The following is a 21,888-nucleotide window of genomic DNA, read 5'->3' as shown; positions in this document are numbered from 1 at the left end:
TTGCTGATACTTCCGATTTCTAAAGAAAAAGTCCAAACACATGTACTTCATGTCTTTCACATAGGAAGGGTGTTTAGGGAGCTCTTCCTGTAGCTGCCTGGAATCTGTGGTCACCCCAAGTTTTCTAGTCCTCAGAGACTGTGTGCATCTGTACAGAACTGCCTGACTCTTAATTCCAGAAATCAAAGTGTTTGATGGCCTTTTGTTTGCAGGTTCAGATCTGATACAATCCACCTCAAGTCAGGTTCATTTTACATCTGGCAATGGTAGCATTAAGAAAGACTTTTTTTAAAGTAATGATGTCTCTGTTTCACTCCTAAACTTTTGATGCACTCTTTCTTGGTTATATCCGAACCCGTTTTCTCATTATAAATGCAATTGCTGTCCTTGCTTGGTTAAAAGGTCTATACAAACATGGGACCGTGTAGCAAGCTAATTTGTTCCGTGTGCTGTTTAAAAAGGAGGAAAGTAGTGATATCCACAGAGAGGAAGAGAGTGGGATAGATTATTCCATGTTAATAATAGCTTTAATAATGTTTAATGTACCTTGAAAGAGTAATTGGTTCAAAGAAAACAAACTGGAATTTTAAGACAGCACCCCTTTTTAATTGCAATCCCACTCCCATTATTTATTTTCAGCAGAACTTCCATCTCTATGCAATCTAACTAGGTTAAATCGAATAACGAATATAAAAGATACTTTGCTTATTTCCTTGATGAAATCCAAAAAGACTGCAAAGACACAGTAACTGTTAAAGAAAACAGTATTTCACTAACACATTTGGTATGCTAGATTCCACTTAAACTATCAAAGTTTTTAGCAGTGATTTTTCTTCCAGTATTTTTCCCCAATTGGTGGAATCCCCAAAAATGGCATGAAAGCTTTCCTAAATGTCTAGAACCTGTATTTGACAGATGAAAAAGTCCCCCATCAAAGGCAACACCAAAAAAAGGTACCCCAATCACCATGACTGTGCTGGCAGTCCAGACAGAAGCAGTGGGAGCTGGTCATGCAAGTGGACTTGTCCTCACGAACATGCTACAGCCTAGCCCTTCACAGGGACCTCCTGTCCACACCTGAAGTTGCTGATATTATTGAACAGGGGACCTATGAAATTCCTGTGTACACTGATGTTCCAGAAATGTACGTTATCTGTGTTGCCAGTACCTCCCTTTTCAGAGGCAATTATTTCAGAAATCAGAGGAAGTTGAAATGGGACCATTACTGTTACTGTAAAAAGGCCAGCAGACCACCAGCTGTGACAGGTTTGGAGTCATCCTAATAGCAACACAACGCAATTGTCTAGCTAGCTGTCAAATGTGATATATCTAAAATCAAAAGTTACCAAGAAATGCAAAACTTATCTCTGCTAACCCACTCTGGCTCCTCTTTTTCTGAGACTGATATTAACATATAGACTGATTCCTGATTTACACATGTAAAAGCATTACATTTCCTAAATTGTCTCTCCACCACTGATTATTTGCAGTCACTGGCAACTCCTGGGTGAGTGAAGTACACAGTATCAAATATGTCAAATTAGCAGTGCTGACAGAACTTTTGTTAGACATCAGCTGTTTGAATTTTCCTTTCCGTATAGTATCTTACAGCTTTATTTTTTCTATAGAAAGAACATGAGAGATTTGCTAACGGCTGCATGGACCTAGACATCCTCCCACTGAAACTGGCAGCAAAAGTCCCCCTGACTTCGTAAAAGAACAGGTCAGCTGATGGTGAGCATTGGTGAAATCTCTGCATTAAAATCAAAGTCCAGCTCCCATCACCTGTAGGTGACTACTGGAGTAATGTGAAATTCCTCAAGAGAAACAGGGTGCATTTCATATCGCAATCAGGAGACAATTTTTTTTTACGTGCTTCCTTCAGCCTCTACCCAATTCCGTGTGATGCACTGACTTCTAATGGTAGCTTCACATCAGTTTGCACAGCCATAAATACACATGACAGGAAACAGAGGAACATGGGACTGCTGATAAGTCCTAAAATTTCTGGGATATGAATGATCAGGAGCGTATGTACTTATATGTAAAGCATGAAAACCTGGGATGCACAAACTGCTCAGTGAAAAAATTCTACTGCTCTTGTTGAGGGTGAGGTCCCACTGGGCCTGGCAGAAACCCTCATGGTAAGAATCCAAGCACTCTCTTCAAGGATAAAGAGACAAGGCATTTTTTTCTTGTCAGCATGGCTGAGAAAAGAAACACGGAGGTAACTCCATGTAAAGGATCATTTGCAGTAACAGAGAGCAATGAATCTCTTACCTCTGTGGCTGAAGAACTGCCACCGAGGTCCCGGGAGACAAAAAGGTTGACAATGGGCCTACTTATTCGCTGAGTTGCCAAAATTAATGCCAAAGGCCACCAGAAACTCAGCATCTTCCTTATCGTAGCCTCTCCCTGCAACACATAGGAAAAAGCAAAAAAAAAAAAAAAAAAAAAAAAAGTGGGTTTGGAAAAGAACATGGCAGAACTGAATCAAAAGCACAGAGAACGGATTTTTGCTTTTCCCACCCACTGTCAGTTCTGGTACATTCATTACAATAGTTTTCAATATGAGGAACCTAAAATATTTTCACTCTTTAGCAATACTGATTCAAAAGAAGCTGTGTCATGGATCTCAATAAATAATGCATAAGATATCTATCTGCATAATTTGTTCTGGCTGCCAGACAAAGATACGTGAAAACCAATATGACATTCGGGGAAAATGAGGAATTTTGAGACCCTATTCCCTGTGAAATAAGGTGTCCAGTCAGTTCATGCTGTGCTGTCTTACAGCTCAGTATAAAGCTCAGTACAGAGGTGCTCAGTAGACAGCACATCTGTACCACAGTACACAGTTGCTGGAATATTTTCTACCATGCCTCTTTAAGTGAAAATGTTTTTTCCTGCAGAATAGAGAGAGGAGGCCCTTCATGCACAGTAATTTAATACAGTTTTATAACACAAAAAGCAACTTTAAGATTATTGAATTTGAAAAAGCACGAAGTATTAAGACATACCCCCATTTCAGGCCCACTTCTGTCAGGAATTACATCATGTATGTTCCTGTAGTATCCGAGGCATAATGTGGTACATCGGACAAGTGCTCCCATGTATAAGGACAAGATTGGGATCAAGAGAGGCTCCCTGCACTCCAAGTGACTGTGAAGCAAAATGGCTACAAAAACAACCTGTAGGACAAACAAATAAATGATCAGTAGTTTGTGTGTTTCTTAGGACCAATATATCTCCTGTCTGACTCCAAGCTAGTCCGTCTGAACAACCGACCATGTGTGACTACATTATCTATCTGACTTTGAGTTTGTGGCATTTGAAACTTTAGTCAGGACCCCCCCTGCAATTGGTCACACAAATGAGAAAAACAAGAGTTAACATCATACAGAAGCTCTATTAAAAAAAAATAAATTGAAGATATGGGCAGGTGTCAGACTAGGAGCCATATATAGGAGAAGGTTAGCATGACAATCTGGCAAGGTTTCACAGCAAGCATGTGGCTGAGTGTCACCCCTCCCAGGAGAACGTGCCTATTCTGATATACACTGAGGCTGCAGACATGCTTCTACGGTCAGCTTCTAAAGTCCTACTTTTTTTTGGGGGGGGGGGGCGGGGGGGTGGGGGTGGTGGGGGTAGGCCAGTGGCAATTAAAAAGCCAGATGTTTTCAAGTATTCACTTCAGCATTTAGAAGCAGGAAGTGTTATGTCATCCTAATTTTCTACTTTTCTGAGTGAAATTTCAGTATTTCGTCATAGTCTCTTCAGCTGGGTGCCACATTGATGTAAATGAAATGGAAACTTTTGGGCTACCAAACAACTTGTAATTCAGTCTAGTAAGATTAAATGTTCAATCCAGAAAATGCAAAGCACATGATTAATATGCTATTATTCTCTTCATTAACTACAGAGCTGATGGCATGCCTGTTACATTCCAAACATCTCTGGATGGGGAGCACAACTCAAAAGCCAACTGTGAGCTGGTGCTGTGAACAGCAAAATCGAAGACAACCCAGCTAGGACATGCTGGCCTTCAAGTGAGTCACAAAAACCACAAAACACATTGTTCAGGGGCACGTTCTCCTCTTCATTGCTAGAGCTCGAGAAACACTTAAGAAAAATCACAGTGTGCAAATGTTTATTAGGCAAGCCACACTGCTTATAAGGGTTTGCAAAACTGCTCTTTTGAACCCTCTTTGGCAACAAAAGAATCTTCAGTAAACAGAAGCAGTCACAAGAAGTTTGTATATGAAGCTACCGATGGAGAATTAGCTACTACCAGCGCACCTATTGCTTGTGTAGTGAGCAGATGTAGGTGTAGAGAGTTCTGGGGTATGGAAAGTCACAACTTTTTGTCTTCCAGATTTGCTCTTGCTCTGTGCAATATTTTGTTGAGAGAAGATGACAGGTGTCCTACTCTTCACAATCCTGGCACCCCACTCACCAACCATTGTGGAAAGGGCATGTGTATCATGGCCAAAATAAGAATTTGTTTCTGTATTTAGCTGTATATGATCTGACATGCAGCTAGGGCTAGCAAACTTTGTAGGTCACATCAGAACGAGAGCAGATCCTGAGGGTTAAGGTCATTTACAGTAATTGGTGTTATCTTCAGGGATTTAGTGCAGTACTGTAGAGAGGCAGGCCTGCCAAACACAGAACAGCAGCTGACTGAATGGTTCAACCTGCTTTATGGTTTACTCATATTTAGTGGGAGGAAAATGCTATGGAAAATTGAACTAAGTGCTGCTGACTTCATATTTGCTTTGATGATGTACTGTTATTACTGTCTTTCTTACCCAGTCATTACACCATTCAGCTGGTAATGGGACAGTACACAACTGTTTTACAAGTGCTGGACTCTCCATTTCGTAGTATTTTTATATATGCTTTAAAAAGAGGGCTGTATATTGGTTCTCAATATAAATGCCACAACACTGGCCACCAGCAATGTGTATTAATGTTGTTTTTTAAGTGTGTCTAGTACAAGGCAATAGGATAGTTAACACCCCTCTTGTAAATGAAAGTTCAAACAACATTTGGTCTTTTCTGTATCACCCAGGGGCTACCACACAGATAGATCCCTTGTGCTGCAGTTCTCAGCCTTCACCCTTTGAACCAGTAAGAAGAACAGTGGCATACTGGTACTCAGAAGATGGCTTACACTACTGGATTTCACTGGATTAGACAGCATGTGCAAAACTGACAGGTGAACTGGAGAATCAGGCCTTCACTTCTCCACCTACAAGCCCCACGCAGGATTTCAGTGCAACTGTGCGAAGCATGGGGGAGAATGCGCAGGAGGGAGAAAGGTCTCTCTGTCTGCCTCAGAACCGGTAGCAGCATTTGGTCCCTTTGCCTGACCTTTCTTTTTCCCAGCTGTACACATGTATATATAACTTGTTTCTCAGCCATTCTGAAACAAGGTTGTGGAGGTGCTGGAAGACATGGCCCTAGCTCAAACAATCCTGATTCTCTTCTCCTGACATTGGTTTGGGACTGACTTGATTCAGTCGGCTGAGTCCAGCCTAAACCACAACAGTCAGTAAACAGCCTCCACACAACAGGGATCAGCCAGTGAACAGCACACAGAATCACTTCCACTAGTGTGTTCATGACAGAGAGAGAAGACAGTCTCTGTGCAGGAGTTCCTGCTTAGTAAAGCATCTAGCCCATAGCACAATGGAAACTGACTGCTAAGGGGAGTCATTACCTGAGCTATGACATCTGAGATGGAGGCACATCCCACTAGGAAACTGTACTTGTGTTTCAGCAGAATTCCAGCATGGGTCCATGCCTGAAAAAAGGGAGAGAAGAGTTTGGGAAGTGATTGTGATATTTGTGGTCCAGAATGGTGTTTTGTGCTTACACTGTACACAAGCAACTTGCAAAGCTCCTTTGTACCAGCAATACCTGGTGTGAACCTGGGCAAATGTTAAGCCAGTAATGCAGAGAATGCACTGCTGCATTCAGTTCTTCATTGCCAGGGCTGACAGGGAGAATGGGAATTTTATAGACTGTATAAACATTTCTGAGCAGATCTAATATGAAACTGCCCTTTCTTCATAAAACAGATGCTACACGGGATGGATTATCACACTAAATAATCTGAGAGAAAAAATGTTTATTCTCATTCACCAGCTGGACGCACATTTGAAGCATAATATTCATTGGCCCACTGAGTTATAGTCAGTCCTGTCTGGAAAATAAAACTTAATGATCCAACTTCTTTTTATTGTCAGCTACTGTTTCAAGCAAAAGTGGTAGAAAAAGTGGTGGAGGCATGCCATGAGAAGGTTATCCTTTACCAGTTTTACACAGAAGTAGAGGCATTAAAGACAGCTTCCATATTTTTATGTTGTGCAGGCCACAGGCAGTAAGTCTGGTGAACTGGGAAGCAGCAGCCCACCCCATGTGTGGCTCTCTTGCCCAAGCATTTGAGATATACTGGACTTAGCTGTGCTTGTAAAAATTCCTGGTAAGAAATATCTTTTGAACAAATTTGCTTTGGGAAAACATTGAGCTTATTCCTTGTGAGGTCTGCAAGTGATCTGGGAATGCACGGCAAATCCAACTCTCTCACTACAAACTGGAATGAGAGGACACATACAGACAACCAGTGCAGCTCATCACAAGATGACCGGTGCTTTCCAGCATGCACATACAGCAACTGTAACAAGGCAACTGAGGTTCTTTTACATTTGTCATGATCTCTGGATATTCAAAGTCCACCCAGATGCTTTTTCCAGGTAGCAGGAGATGATGCGTCCAGGTATATCCAGAGCTACTGCTTGCAAAGGACATACTTTCCTTCTGCACACCTTGAGTTTCCCACCAGGTAACAGACTTTGTGAACTAAAGCCATCAAAGAAAAAAAATAACATAAATATTAAAAATCAGTTCTGAATGAGGCACTCACCATGGCATCCATAAAAGGGAAGGCAGCAAGATAAAGGAAGGCCCTCCGAGTTTTACTTCCCACTGATTCATCCACATGATGCAGCTTATTAATAATGTAATACCCCAAATCACTATATGCTGTAGAGACACAAGAATAGAAGTGAATAGTAAAGGTTACATATGGACTCTGGGTGACACACTCAGAAGTACCTGAAAGCCTGTGATGCCTAGGAGCTCAGACATGCATCTACTTAGCAAACAGCTGCAGGGGCCTTAGGATATTAGAGCCTCACCAGCTGCTGCTCATGACTAAGGAGTGCTCTCATGGTTCTTTTGCAAGTAACCTTTGGCAGAGGAGTGGTAACAAATGGCTGGGTTGGGAGATGGGTAGAGTAAGTGCCAAATCTGTTTGCTAAATGAACACATGGGTACTCCAGAAAATCTACTGCTCTTTCATTAACTCAAGGCTCTTTGTTAGAAAAGCTGTTTTACACCAGGCATTGTGTATTTCATGGGATGTAGTACCTTATAAATGCTGAAACTATTTATTATCATCACATTCTCATGACATTACCTGTAAACCTTTCCAAAGCTGTAAAAAGGATACTATGAATTGCAAAAGCATGCAACAAATCACATTCATTATGCTTCTCCCTTACTTCGCCTAATGATCACCTCTGCTGGGACCTGTCAGGGCGCTGCACCCTTCACTGCACAGTCTCTGGGCAGCCTCCACCAGCCTTAGTTTCCTTCCTTATTTAGCTAAAGCTGGCATCTCAGGAGCCACAAGTTGGAAAACGGCACCACTGGAAATCAGGGGGTTGCCACTTCCGATGGACAGCATGCAATTTCACTGTCCTGTTTCAAGCCAAGATAGGAATTTTCACTGTTGGGCAACACACTTCTTGCCAAGCCTCTCTTCCCAAGGTATTGGGTTGAAGACCACATAAATACAGGGACTCACCACACAGTTCTCTAAAGAATGGCTTATGTCTCTGTTAGTACCCATGTTATCCAGCTGTTTTAATAACCCCAGAGTCCTCTGAAAGAGCAGGAATAAGGAAGAGCTAGCTACGATTGGGGTCTCTGAATTATGGGGATTTACATAATATGCACACTTAAATAATCCAAATAGTTTTTAACCTTTCATAAACTATGTTCTAGACCTGCATACTATTACTTAGTTTCCTCTATACACTTGTAATAGCTGTTAAAAGAACTACTAAGTTGTAAAGTCAACCTCCCAACACGAGTAATGGCAGAATTACTTGTGCCTGGGGAATCGTACCTCAGTTCTCTTCCACTCACATCTTTTCTAAAATAATTATTGCAAATGTGAACATCTATATGATTTCCCCTTTATAACAACTCTATTATCATTGTACAGATCTTCATATACGGTATTTTAGGAAAGTTATCCTTTTCATGCATGCAGGTCACATAATCAGATTGACAAATGCAACACGAGTCATCCAATTCCATCTTTTTAGCCTAAAACCCTCTCTCATAACTTAAGAACAGTGTTTGGAAACAATTACAGAATCATATGAGTTATCAGTGTTTCGTGATGGCTTAGGGATACAGCAGCTAAATGGTTAACAGGACTGAAAAGACTTTTTCAGTCTGAACACCACAGTGTAAACAAGGTTGTAAAACTAGCAGTGGGAACAGGCAAGAGCCTCATTCCGGACAACCAGGACTGCCCCAAAGATGCTAAAATGTTAAAAACTCCCCCTTTGCCTATGCTGGTCCCCAGCTACATATCTTTCATCTGAGCCATAAGTGTTACTGTCGCAGTCTCCTAGTTCACCCAGCAATCCCCAGGTTGCTTAGCCATCCTCTTGAGGCACTCCCCAGCCTTGTTTCCTTTTGAAGGGAGTTAGGCAAGAAACTTAAACCAGGACTCCAACCTTTCCTCAGTTCAGGCAGGCCAGTTTAGTTCTTTCAGCGTTCCTGTGCTTCCTGCAATCCAGTCACACATCAAGCACAGCCTCTTTTTGTTTTTGTAGGAATACCCATACACCGTTTTCACTAGTATTTTGAAAACTCTGTTATGCATGGATTTTTTTTTTTGGTGTTAAGTCCTCATGGAAAACTGTCTTTATGGCAGGGCGGTACACAGATGTTCCTGAATCAACATTACTTGAATAAGGAGAAGTTGTTTGGAAGGCACACGAGGCAAACCACCTGTGAGGGTCAGATTCACTGAGTTGTCTGTTAGGTTCCATTGAAGTTGCTTTACACTTCTTCTATACAAAAACTTTAAAAATGCTGCAGGAAACACACCAGCCTTATCCCCCACATGGGGACTAATAGCATCAGAGTCCAGGTGCTGAGGAACCTGCTTCTGTGGAGGGCCCTCCACCAGCAGCGCGGTGCTGGGAAGACAGCACGCCGCAGCAGTCACCCTCCACGCTCTCCATGCACTTCACCTGCTTGGCTTCACCTGCTTTAAATAAGACTTTGAAAGTGTTTAAAAAGTGAGTAATAAGCAACTTTTTTGGCTCTAAAAGCCACTGAGATGGTGGGGTTTTTTTGTTCGTTTGTTTGGTTTTTTTTAAGTTTACTAGCACAGAAAAATTCACAGAATCAGAGGGGTCAGAGGCTGATGACTCACTTCTAGGAACAGACAGTTCACCACAGGGCTGTAGTTCATTAGCAGGGCACTCTCAAGGGGCTTATACCACCCCAGCCCACAGTACCACAGTTGTAAGATTTCTAGTGATATCAGCACTGTGGTCTGTATGCTTTAAGATTTTTTTTCTCTCTCCCATCCAAAACCAAAAAAGTCTAACTGCACTTTTAAAATGTGGTTGTGATTTTAAAATTGTAATGGCTAAGCCTAAAAGCTAGTTTTAAAATAGTCAACCATTCCACATGTCAGTGAAAGCACACAATCGCTTCTGCTGATGTCCATGAATGTTTCCATCCTCAGAAAGAAGGACTCAGCAAGCTGAGATTTACTGACAAATACACAGACATGTGTCCCTGAGCTGTGAATAAAGCAATTGCTGATGCAATTAGAACTTAACCTTGGCCAACCTTACAAACTTATTATGAAGCATGGTAGAAAATTAATAACACAGACAACAGAGCTGAAGAGTATTGCATGAATGTAAAGCAGATGGCTCTTCCCATTCCTTGCATCATTTCAACCAAAACAGAGAAGTCCAACTCCAAGACAAGCTGCCTGTTTGTCTCCTCTAATACCTCATTTATTTTGATGTCTACAGATTAGTTTTGCTACAGAATTTAAGCAGGAATTCTTGCTGTTGGCTTTTGCACTTGAGTTTTAAGGCCCAAGAGCTTAAGAAATGACACTCAAAACTGCATACCTAATTGGATCTCCCCTTCCCTACACTGATTTCCCTAACAAGCCAACTACTACCACATAAACTCCAGATGTTCTTAAAACAACTGAACACACTCTTAATGATGCCAGAGTCTCAAGCAAATAGCTGTACCATAGCCATTTTGGAGCTGTCTTCTACCCAGCATGTTATACTCATATCATAAAGAAAACATAAAGAAACCCTCACAGGAAGCAATACCATTTACTTCTAAACACAGAACTACATATGTAAATATTAGCTTTACTGCAGGAAAAAAAAAATAATCCAAAAATGTTTTTGGGTTAAATTTTGTTCTTTTTAGATGCATTCCAGTTTCATACTTCACTGCTAGTTTTAAAAATGAACTTGGAGACTTGAGAAGTAAAAATCTATTCTGGTGCTCTTCAGAATGATGGCTCACATGGCCAAAACTGGTGCTGGTCACGAGTTTGCTCAGCTAAGTGATTTGGGCAGATGGGAAAATGCCAATTTGAAAAAATAAATAAAATAATCTCAATGGCAAATCTTCATTTAGAGATGGGCACAGGGTACATAGATTTCTTTATGTCTTCAATTAGCCTGACTTAAAGCAGAAGCAAAAGCCTGTGTCCCCCTTGTGAAAGCCCAGATGATCAGTGTTTTAGGCTTTGTGACTTTTTTGCTCATAGTAATACATGAATTCAAAAAACCCCAACAGCTTAGGAGCATCTCAATGCAGACTGATTACTGCAATCATCTTTTTCTGTGCTCAGCTCTAGTTCCAAAATCGCATTAGCTTATTCTCCCAAATACATCAATGACTGTTGGTCTCTGAAATACCTTTAGGTAGGCCATCATCTCATAAATCTCAAAATTAGCCTGTTTTAACTAAAAATTGATCATTGCTATCCTAAATTCCAAAAATGCTTCAGTCATAGGCTTTCTTCCTTCTTCCTTTGCCTTGAATACCTTGCTGATAATAAACTGCTCCTGCTGTGGGAGAAAGATTGGGACAGCTGGGTTTGCACGTTACTGCTTTAGCAACGGCCATCTGAAGATGCTGAAGCAGGATGCATTTTTAATGAATAATATTTTATCATCTTTTAGAAAGAAAGAAAAAAAAGCAAGCCTGGATTATATTCTGATTTGTATTCATGTGCTATCATCTTTTTCCAGGGCAAAATGTTGAGTACAAGCCAGTACAGCGGGCACATCATAACAAGACTGACTGGAAAAAAACCCCTCAGATTGTCACAAACCACTCTGTAACTCCTAGTCTCTAGAAAATTCCAGTAATGAAAATTCCATGCTGGAAGTGGTGGGATTACACCTGTCTCACTCCGTATGCAGGTCTTTTATGCAACGCAGTGACTATGCATGTGGGAAGTTCGAAAGAATCAGCGGAATTATTAGCAACTGCTAAATTTTTGCCCTGTGCAATATGTGCAGGGAGTGGCCCATGCCCACTAGTCTGTCAGTAATAAACTGGCACAAAACAAATCACTCGCATGTCTTGACCATCCAGTCTGCTACTGGATGTAGTTGGAGTAGCCAGTTGCCTGGCTACTGAAGTTCCAACATTTTTTCCCTGGTGATGGCAAATGATCACTCATGTAGTTTTTAATCAGATGTAGTGGGCACCAGTTAAGGAGCTCTCCTTAAACAAAGAGGATGTTTCCCCAAAGTAACTTCTGCCTTGTCATTTCCAGAACCTCAGAGAGCTGTGGAAAGGAATATTAATATGCAAAAGGAAATAAACTTTCTCGGTATACTATTTCTCAGTAAACTAGTGAAAGGCTGAATAATTCTGTTCTATTGCCAAAGAAAATGTGCACGTCTTTCATGACACTGGTGTTAAAAGGACCCACTTAGTATGGAGGGCTTATCAGCAACACCATGAAATGCATTATGTTAGCATAATGTTATATAAATTATTTTTCTCTGTCAAGCTGGCAATTTAGTAAGATGTCAAAAATACGCACAGAGAAGCTTAGCATCTTGAATCCCTTCTCTTACAGCCCAATATTCCCACCAAAAGCCAATCTGTGAAATAACATGATGCTTTATACCCTGGCTACATAGGAAACCACCAACAGGAAACCCTAACTGGTGGCAGTAGCTGCCCCCAAAATAGCATAAGGGAAGGAAGGCAACATACTATCTTGTATTTCCAGATTGCAACTGAAACAGAAAATCCAGGAATACTGTACTGACCGACGTTTGCAGCAGCATTATCAGTGGGACGTGAATATGGTTTCAAATCTCTATAGTCAAGGTCAACTTATTTCTTGGTTCTTACTGCTACCTGTACAGGAGTGTGATAAGAACTGTTGGTGAGGACTCTGCGGACATTCATGGGAATGTGCGTGGGGGCGATGACTTGGGGACCCAGAGCTTGCAACTGTGAGTTAGAGTGGTTTGGCTCAGCCAGTCACTTCCGCGGATGACTGCATTAGCTCTGGTGGGGTAGCAGTAGCGGGGAGCTGGTGCTGAAGCAATGAAGTGTGAGTCAGGTGGGTGAAACGGTCTGTTTTGATGTTTTAAACAAGCAGAGGCTGCTGTTTGTGAGGAGCTGTGTCTGCAGACTGCAAATAGTCTCTATCACAGTTAGAAATGTGGTGATTCATTGTGGTCACTGTGTACTCCTTATTTCACTGGGCTTTTTGTTCCCTGTTCCTTCCTGGGCTTTGACAGTCATGTCATCTTCCTTAGCCCCATACACGTGGCATGTGGAAGAAATTCAGTCCTCTGAGTGCTGTTTCTTTCTCTTTTTCATCTGCTGAGCATCAGTAACCTGCATTTGTCTCCTGTAGATAGCCTGTCACAGGCTTACAGCTGCTGGGGAGTAGCTGCAGGTCCTAGGACACTGCCTGTCTGTCACTGGACTCCTCTTCCTCCTGCTAGGCAGGTTGTGCACCTGTGGGTCAGAGAAGAATAATTGGGATTTAAAACAGGTTCAAAGGAAACTTGGAACGTAAAACTTGGCAACATTACCCAGGCAATTGGTGCTAGAATCTGACTAACTCCATCATCTCAGGCACTCTGCCAGTCTCTGCTGTGGCCTTTGCATATTTTCAGGCATAGACAAGTTAAAATACTAAAAAATATTTTGCAGTCTGCCATCATAAGCAGCTGAAAGATTGTGTGAAGCCCTTTAATTGGGGACTGTAAAGTATGGTGAGTACAGCTTGCTTTCTTCTTCCACCCTCCTCCCTGCCCCATTATCTGCAGAGAGGGCATTTCAGAGGTTCTGAACTCATCAGGGATTTACTTCCAGGCAAAGGAAAGAACCTTATCTGGCATGCTTTGCAATGGTTGTCCCAGACACTTCCCTATAAGAAGTCCCACATGGAAAATTTAGCTATGTATTTCACCTGGAAATTTGATAGTTATACTTCAACTTTTTCTTAAAATCTATTGTAGCTTAAAATAAAATATTGGATGACTAGAAAATATTTATTTATCCAGCTGGCAAAGCCAAAAACTTTGACCAGCATTGGCAGGAAAACAAGTGAGCAACTAGAAGAGCAGCTCTGGGCGCTGAAGAAATATTCCAAGCAAAGACATGGAGAGCCAAACATACAAACAGCCCAAAGTTTACAATACCGACTCAATAAAGCAGCCTCATCTGTAAACATATTGAGGAAGTGACCAATCCATACCACTGAATTAAATTAACTTGAACGCATGGATTCAGCTTCTAAAATTAGCAACAGCTTATCCCTGGCACAGAGCTGCCACGGCTAGTGAGCCATTACAAAAAGCATTTATTATGACCATAACATGGGGTAAAAGTAAACAGCACAGGGCTGCCATATCAGCGGTGGGATGAGACATGATGGTCAAACACACTGGAGTGCTTGGGAGGCACATGAAGCTGGTACATACAGCTGGCAGGCTGTTAAAGGATAAAAGCAGGGGCCATTCGTATTTACCATCTGGCTCTTGTACCCACTTGGGCAGGAACTGAAATAGTCTCTTCTATTCTATTCTATTCTGTTCTGTTCTGTTCTGTTCTATTCTATATGCTGAGCAGCAGCACATGCTGCTCTTAAGATACTAACAACTGATAATGAATGATGCCTCACTTCCAGGCCACACTGTAATTTCGCAATTCTGGATACTGCCATCACACTCTCATTTCCCATCCTTCTGTGATGGAATGACATCCTACTGCTCATCATCTTATTCAGCCCTATTGCCTGTCAAGCCTCCTTAGGCTATTGCATTACCTCCCTCCTCCCAACCCTTATAATGCTCCTAGCTTTCAGGATTTTACCTGTTGAAAGCAATGCACTCGCTGCTTCTTCCTCCAGCGTCCTTCCTTGCTGGGGTCCACAGGTTTTGACTCTGTAGAATGAGCCAGAAGGAGCGGAGAATCTGGTGCAGTTCTTGGAGAGGATGAAGTTAGTCTTCTGGGTCACATGGCTTTTTATTGCTGTGGCTGATGCTTGGGCTGATATCCCATTTCTTCATGTCTCAGAAACCGGCAAATCCTGTGACTGCGTTACTTATGTGCAGTTCATATCTGCTTATGTATTTTATTTGTTTCAGAGTACACTCAAGGAGCTGGTCTCAGTCTGGCATAAAGTCCTCTTGGTAACTACTTCTTCTCTTACAGATTGATTATTCAGCAGAAGTGGATGATGACTAGCACTAGCAGAGAGTAATACTCGATATTCTAATGAGAATGCTGGCACCTACTTGCTTAGAGTTTTTTACCATGAGGTAAGTAGCAAAGGGATAGGTACAGAGGGAGTACACCAACAATGCCACCATGTTCTGACGAACAGCCCTAACAGACCTAACAGTAAGACTGATCTATCAGCTTCATGCAACCTGTCAACCTTGGCAAAGTTTTGCTCACACACCTGACTGAAAGAGATGAGCAGCACATTTTGCTGCCAGGGAAGAGAGCCCTGGGTGTGGAACCTGCCACTTAATAACCTGTTTGAAAAGTAATAAAAATTGCGTGGATGGGCACAAAACCAGCCCAAGAGACTTAATCTCTTTTGCACCTCCTGTTGCACTTACAAATGAAATCTTAAGCCTACAGATTAATCAGTTTGAAGAACAGGCAAGGGAAGAAAATTAAGACATACTAATTAGATGTGAAGTGACCTTACCTATTAAGGTATGAAATACAGCAGCTACTGCGCCAGCCACAACCATGCACAAAACTGCTTTGGTCCTGTCTCTCTTGCTGTTCACAAACACCAGACCTACATTTTTGAAGTCACTCATTGGACCCGTGAAGAACTTCATCAGGGAGTACGCCAGCCCATAGCTGGCCAGCATTTCCACAGCATCTTCCTTGACAGCAGCGATACCCCTATTCAAGGCCTGTGGAAACACAGAAACAACAAACAATGTAGGACATGTGGAAGCGTACCGAACCCAATCTTCTGCAGCTGGTTTCTGAAGGAACAAGCAAGTTCAGCTCTCAGTGTTTTCACCCCTAGCTGGATTTATTTCTTTGGATTCAGCAGTAGTAACTTGTGACACGGCAACTTCACAGTTTCATATGGACAGTAAATTCAAGTAAAGCAGACTTGAAGATAAGGTAAATACCTATTTCTAAAGTATATAATGGAACTCCGGCTACACCCAAACTCAGTGTCTTCCCTTTTTAGAGTAATTTTATGACCTGCTAACAATCATGGACGACACAAGACCATTTAAATGCCTCTTTGAGGCCTCAGGCCTGAATTGAACAAGACATAGCCCTTGGAGGCCATCTTTATGGGTAAAAACTCTTGACATTATCACATGCTGAAAGTTCAGGAGATCAAACTTTTTTTCAGCGTAATGAGCTTCACTACATCCTATGTAAATGTTGTGAATAGCTTATATTGTCCTATGACATTTATTATGAAACTAGGCCAAATATGCAAGTGACTAAATGTAACTGTTCTTTCATGTATTTCACAAGGTTCTGATGCTATATTCATTTATACCTCCCTACGGCATATTTAAAAGGAAATACAGCACATGTATTTCAAGACATACTCAGGTTCAACTAACCTATTAATTCATTCTAGGTCCATATTTAGGAAATCATGAATCATTGAGAATTAGACAGATTATTTTTATAACTAAGGTGAACCAGAGCAAAAATGTGTAACAAAGCTTCAGATTCCAGCTTGCACCAAAATGCTTCTAAAATACTGAATAAAAAAGACAGAAGGATAAAATTTATCTGCAGTGTGACAGCATCAATCATCTGGTACACCCAGAAAACTGCTAAACCAAGATTTGATTCAAAAAGCATGAAGGATGAAACACGACTTGTTTTCACAAGTATTTAGTTCCTATGGGTTACAGCTGATGTGTGGTGACAGGACCATGGCAAGAGGGCCAGCTAGGAACATCTCGCCAACCCACCTTCCAAACCAGAGTCTATCCACTTACACAGCAGCTCTAATACCACTTTTCCTGAATGAACAAACCAGGCAGAGTATCATCAGGTAACTGTGGTGAAGTCCTTCCATTTCAAATGCAAGCATAGCCTGTTTTTTGCAGTCTTTTGACTTTATTTTTCCCCCTTCCAAAGACCATATAAGCAAGCAACTCCCCTGACTTCAAAAGAGACCGCATTCCCATAGCAGAAATGAGCATTTTTTCCTACTGTTCTTTTCCACTCTTTCTGTCAGATGTGCTTTGTTTTTGAAACTAAAGCTGCACTGTCAACACAGGAAAAAGCTGTAGAAAATACCAACTTCTCCATCCTTCATATCTGCCCAATCTCTCTCTCGCAATGTGCTCTGACCTGAACACTTTAGGTTCCAAATGTTTTCAACTGTCCTGCTCCAGTTTGTCCCTTGCTGAAAATACCATGTGTTAGGTATGGAGGATCTGCATCTGCCTTATGCAATCTTTTCTGGGGTACAGATAATTCCATCTATTTCATCGATAAGAGTTCAAATTATATTTAATCTGCAAATGCCAAAACCACTAGTGGGTGCACAAAACTGTACTCAAACAATTCATGGAGAAGACTGGCCTCTGAATTGAATAATCAAGTTTAGCTGTCTTTTGTGATGACGCATGCGATGAATGTTGTAATTGATATCAAGGTGTATACAGAGTTATAATCTTTTCATTTAAACTTCCTAAAGATGCTGAATCTCCCTTTTGCTGTTGCCAGTAATAGGCAAATAGCCTTAGATTATGCCATATAAAGGGTTCCTTGATCATGGCTCTTCCCCCCTCTTTTATTTTGTCAACAGTGAAATATTTATGGCAGATTCAATTTAAAGAGAAACAGCTAACCAATTTCAGGTAGTCTGGTTTAAAAGCTCCTTGTCACATGTAAAAAGCTGATTTATTTCCACCACAAGTTTCACAAGCGCAAGTGCTTCCTTCCTGGGTTGGACAACTACTGAATACCAGAGTGTGTGCAGGACGGTAATCTGCTTCTGACAAGGTCCCCCAGATAAACAGCGTCTTTAAGAATCACACTCTGTCAAGAAGCACAGCACTATGATCTCTCTGCAGAGAAACAAATCCTTGCTGAGCACAGTCCTCAAGCCAGTGAAAATAGCTCCATGTGAATTTGGCCCCAGGGTAACTAAGTTTTCCACCTAAGTAGGACAGATGGAAAGACTCGATTACTCCTCTTTCTCTCCCTGTCTGGATTTACAGGCTGATTTTTGATCCCTTTTGTATGAACAAGTAACAGACAAGTAGATACTTGTGAGTAGTCTTCCCCAGAGACACACTTTGTACCAGGTAAGGTAAACCGGCAAAATCCAAAAGGGACTTTTTTAAAGAGATACGCTGCCATTAATTTATACTCCTGTGGAACAGTTGGCTAACAAGATGAAGTAATATAGAGGCTAGTCCTGAAAAAGCAATTGTCCTAAATGCTTCTTTGGAAAGATCCTTTGGAAATGAACAGTCAATAGGACCGTGTACAGAGGGTTTAACTTCTGTAGCTTCCTTTTTCCTTTTTCACTTTAAGATGACAATGCAAAAGGTTCTTTATCCTCAACTTCCAAACACTGTATGAGACCATGTTTACCTCTTCTATTCCATGTACCTTAGAATATTTTTGCTGCTAAAGCTGATGATGTCGTATTTGGTATCCTTAAATCCACAAGAAAACCAAGATACTTGATAAAGCTGCTTTGGGGTGCAATATGAAAGACACAGGCATGCCAACCATACAGTCGGTAATCTTCCAGTCTAATTTCCTGCTAGATTTCCAATTACATTTCTCATAAAGGAAAAAAAAAAAAACTAAACCAGGGCACGGTCTCAATTTTTTTTATCTGACTCTATTTTGTACACTTTTTGTGTGAACAAAAATCAGTAACAAATCTTCATTAGTAGCATCTGTATTCCATGTTTGTTTCACTCAAAACAGAGCATATCTCTACAAAGATTTGTGTAGCTTGTCAACAAAACGTCACAGAACTAGGTAGTAATAATAATGACAATATTTAATACAAGAAGTTAGCCTGATCATACATATTTCTGATGTCATCCTTCTTTCAGCTGGCTTATTCACACCAAACCTCAAGGGAGAGCTAGAAATCCAGATGCTGGAATAAAGACTATTGGTGATGGCACCTTCTGCTGAGTTTTTAATGAACAACTAACCTAATACTGTAGTACGTGAAAAAGTCACAGCAACTTCCTATTCATCAAACATGTTTAAAACAAAGCCACTGACATTGCTGACCTTTCTTTTAGAAATAACAGAAAAACGCACAGAATACTTCCAGGCTGAGCATGATCTGGTAGGTACATGAACAGGTTAGTTGAAGTAAGTCATATTCCTAAAACACTTCTCAAAAAGGCAGGCTCCAAGATCTACAGAACCTTCTATGCAATGTCTTCTATAACACATTATGTTAACACTAGAAAGATTAAATCTTACCTAGAGGACCTGGTAACAGCCCCTTGAGCCTTCTTTTATGAATAATTGTATGCTGTCTCTCTAATGTTGACTAAAATCAGAGAAGACTAGCACATTTAAATTCCCATCCAAAAGCTTCAATTCAGAGGAATACCAAACAATAAACTTTACGACACTTCAAGCCTGTAACCACATCTTTACAATTGGGTACTGCAGCTGGCTTTATTCTCTTAGAAGGAACATACGAGACCTCTATCGAACTTATAGGACGTGCATAATGGATGAATCCAACAAACTTTTGCGTGCAAAGGCTGCAATTTCAAAAGCAGCAGTTGTTAGAAAAATGTCAAAGGTCTAGCTTGCCCTACTTTGCATGAGCTTTCAGCACTATTCACTAATGTTGGCAGAAAAGGTTTGATTCCAATCTACAGCTACACACCTCTGTTGCCAGAAATTCAAAGTCCGTCTCTTAAGCTGGTTCTGTACAGATTGACCATTTCTTACATGATCATCCCCTCCCAGAGACTACTGGATGACTGATGCTGTATTTTGTATTGGATTATAAACACTGGATTATAAAAACATTTTTAAAAATCTACTGAGAAAGACACTTCTATTGTACACATTTTCTTCTGCTTTTAAAAAAACATTTTATTTCTTACGTACTGCTCAAAATTTCAATAGTCTTTATCTAACTAGAAGGGTGCGTTTTCTACTTAATTTGGAGTTAACTGTTGACTATGAAGTCAATATTTGTCCAGTGCCATGTGTTTCAAATAAGAGCAAGTAAAATCCAATAAATGAAATTCTTGTCAGTCCTCTGTTTTGCTTATGCTGGAAAAAACAAGACTGTGACCTAGTGGAAGCTGGCATGTTCCCATGGTTTGTTTGAAGCTGGGATTCTACCTGAGAAGTTTTAAAGTCTGTTCTAGTTGGTTATCTACCTAAGGATGACATCAAAAACCTGCTCAATTTGGCAGTAACTTGGCCATGTGCATGTTCGGTTCAGTGATCGTTTGTAATGTGTCCCCCCTTGCCCTACGTCTCTCTTCCTACCTGCCCTCCCCTAACGAAATGGAAAAGAGCCAAAGGATTCAGTTAAAGAGCAAGCTGACACAGGGGACAGTCTTTCTTCTGTGTCAAATAATCTCTCTCCTGATGATCGTTGGCTGAGTTTTCATTTACTAAATCCTGTCACATTGAAATCTTCAGTATCAAATGCTCCAGCTGGCTCTGGCTATTCTGCCTCCCCCCGTCCCCACAGCAGAAGCTGCACTGCCAGAAGGACACCTGACAGATCCGATGCTCAGTAAGCACGGCATAATCAGACCACTGTGTCAGTGCTACCTGAGTGTTATCACATCTCTGCTTCTGGCTGGGTTTCTCGTAACGGCAGAAGCCAGTGGTGGGCAATTTGAGGGGAACAGCTACTGCTCTGACACAGGTCTGGGCAAGATTCCCATCGACATAGACATAGAAGTGGGAGAAAATGGGATGAAAATAGCTCGTGTACCTTTATTCTGGCTTAAGAAGATTGACCAAACATGATGTACGAAAAGGCAGCCCTGAAGGGTTAGGAGTCTGACCTTGTAGCCTGAACATGATGACCAAGGACTGTTCATTGTTTTGGGTCATTTTTGTTGTTTGTGGTTTGTTTTGTTTTGCAACACTTTTACCCTAATTCAGCATCTCTGATTTTGGGTCAGCATCTGTTGTAGATCATGTGTCAGATGACTGAAATGCCGCCTGAAGTCAGTTCCTATTAGCCCACTACTGCAGTATGTTATTTCCCCCTTGCTCCCTTGCTAAAGGTGCCTGTAAGTGAACCGCCAGTCCCCCTGTCCACCGTGCTGCAAATGCTCACACTGGTTCAACCCACTGAAATAACCCCAGTCCCCAGCAAGAGACCACAGCTCCAAACCCCGGTCTGAAAGAAGAAGATGCCTGTCCTGAGAGAGGGACACCTAGACGCCCCCTGGTACATGGCCTGTCTCTGGAGAGCACTCTGGGAGCTCTGTCCCTTGGAAGAGCACTAGGACTGCCCTGAAAATGACAGCTGAAGTTCTGTCTCTTGCTACTTTGTAATTCAAAAGAAACTGCAAATGCAGGGCAGGTGTCGTGGTTTTACCTTAAGAAAAAATTAGCATCCCACAATTTCAATCAAATGTACTCTGTTTGCTTAAGTAACGAGAATATGGCCTAGAAGACCCTGTGAAACAAAAAACAAGCCATGAAAACTAGAATGTCATCAGTAGCCATTTCTTCCCCATTCACCTTCCTGAGCAGCAATGAAAAGCAAGGATTTTGCAAGATTCCTACTCTTACGTGAAATGCCTATTGCGCTGTGCCCATGATCAGGATCTCAAGGCTGTATGAAAGTGTGCCCTGGGGGAAATTTAAATAAAGACTCCTAACTCAAAAATAACGTAATTTTAGAGGACTCACAGCTTTCACTTGACCTGGGATATATCAGGGAACAGCGCTTTTTAACGGGCACAGCCAGGAGGCGTAGGAATAACTAGGGTAGCAGTGCCAACAGTGAAGTCAGTGAAAATGGGAAATCTTTCCCTCTGCAAAAATAAGGCAGAGGAGGATGTGTCGGGGAGGTGGAAGAGTAGGTATGGCACACTACCCTATGGCTCCTACTGTCTGCGGGTAGATTTTGTGAACAACAACCAGCACAAGGCACAGACTAATACAAAACCCACATGAAGACTGCAGAAGATAATGCTGCAGGACCACAGGAAAGAAACCAGACTCTGTGAAGCCAAAACACGTCTCATTTAAAACTACATTTGATGG

The 21,888-nt window shown here is 41.4% G+C and overlaps 1 protein-coding gene across 1 annotated transcript in view; it reads right to left on the bottom strand.

The window, feature by feature from the left end:
- ANKH (ANKH inorganic pyrophosphate transport regulator) overlaps window positions 1–21,888 on the bottom strand; it is a 113,634-nt gene that overhangs the window by 35,858 nt on the left and 55,888 nt on the right. Inside the window, exons 2-6 of the mRNA XM_037379573.1 lie at window positions 15,350–15,566; window positions 6,932–7,050; window positions 5,726–5,809; window positions 3,021–3,191; window positions 2,281–2,415 (exon numbers count right to left, since the gene is read on the bottom strand). Coding sequence (XP_037235470.1) covers window positions 2,281–2,415; window positions 3,021–3,191; window positions 5,726–5,809; window positions 6,932–7,050; window positions 15,350–15,566 — 726 coding nt within the window. The remainder of the gene's footprint in view (window positions 1–2,280; window positions 2,416–3,020; window positions 3,192–5,725; window positions 5,810–6,931; window positions 7,051–15,349; window positions 15,567–21,888) is intronic.

This window comes from Falco rusticolus, chromosome 3, assembly GCF_015220075.1.
Source record: "Falco rusticolus isolate bFalRus1 chromosome 3, bFalRus1.pri, whole genome shotgun sequence".
NCBI classification, from domain to species: Eukaryota; Metazoa; Chordata; class Aves; order Falconiformes; family Falconidae; genus Falco; species Falco rusticolus.
The sequence above is the reverse complement of the archived record's forward strand: the minus strand, read 5'-3'. Positions and strand labels throughout refer to the sequence as shown.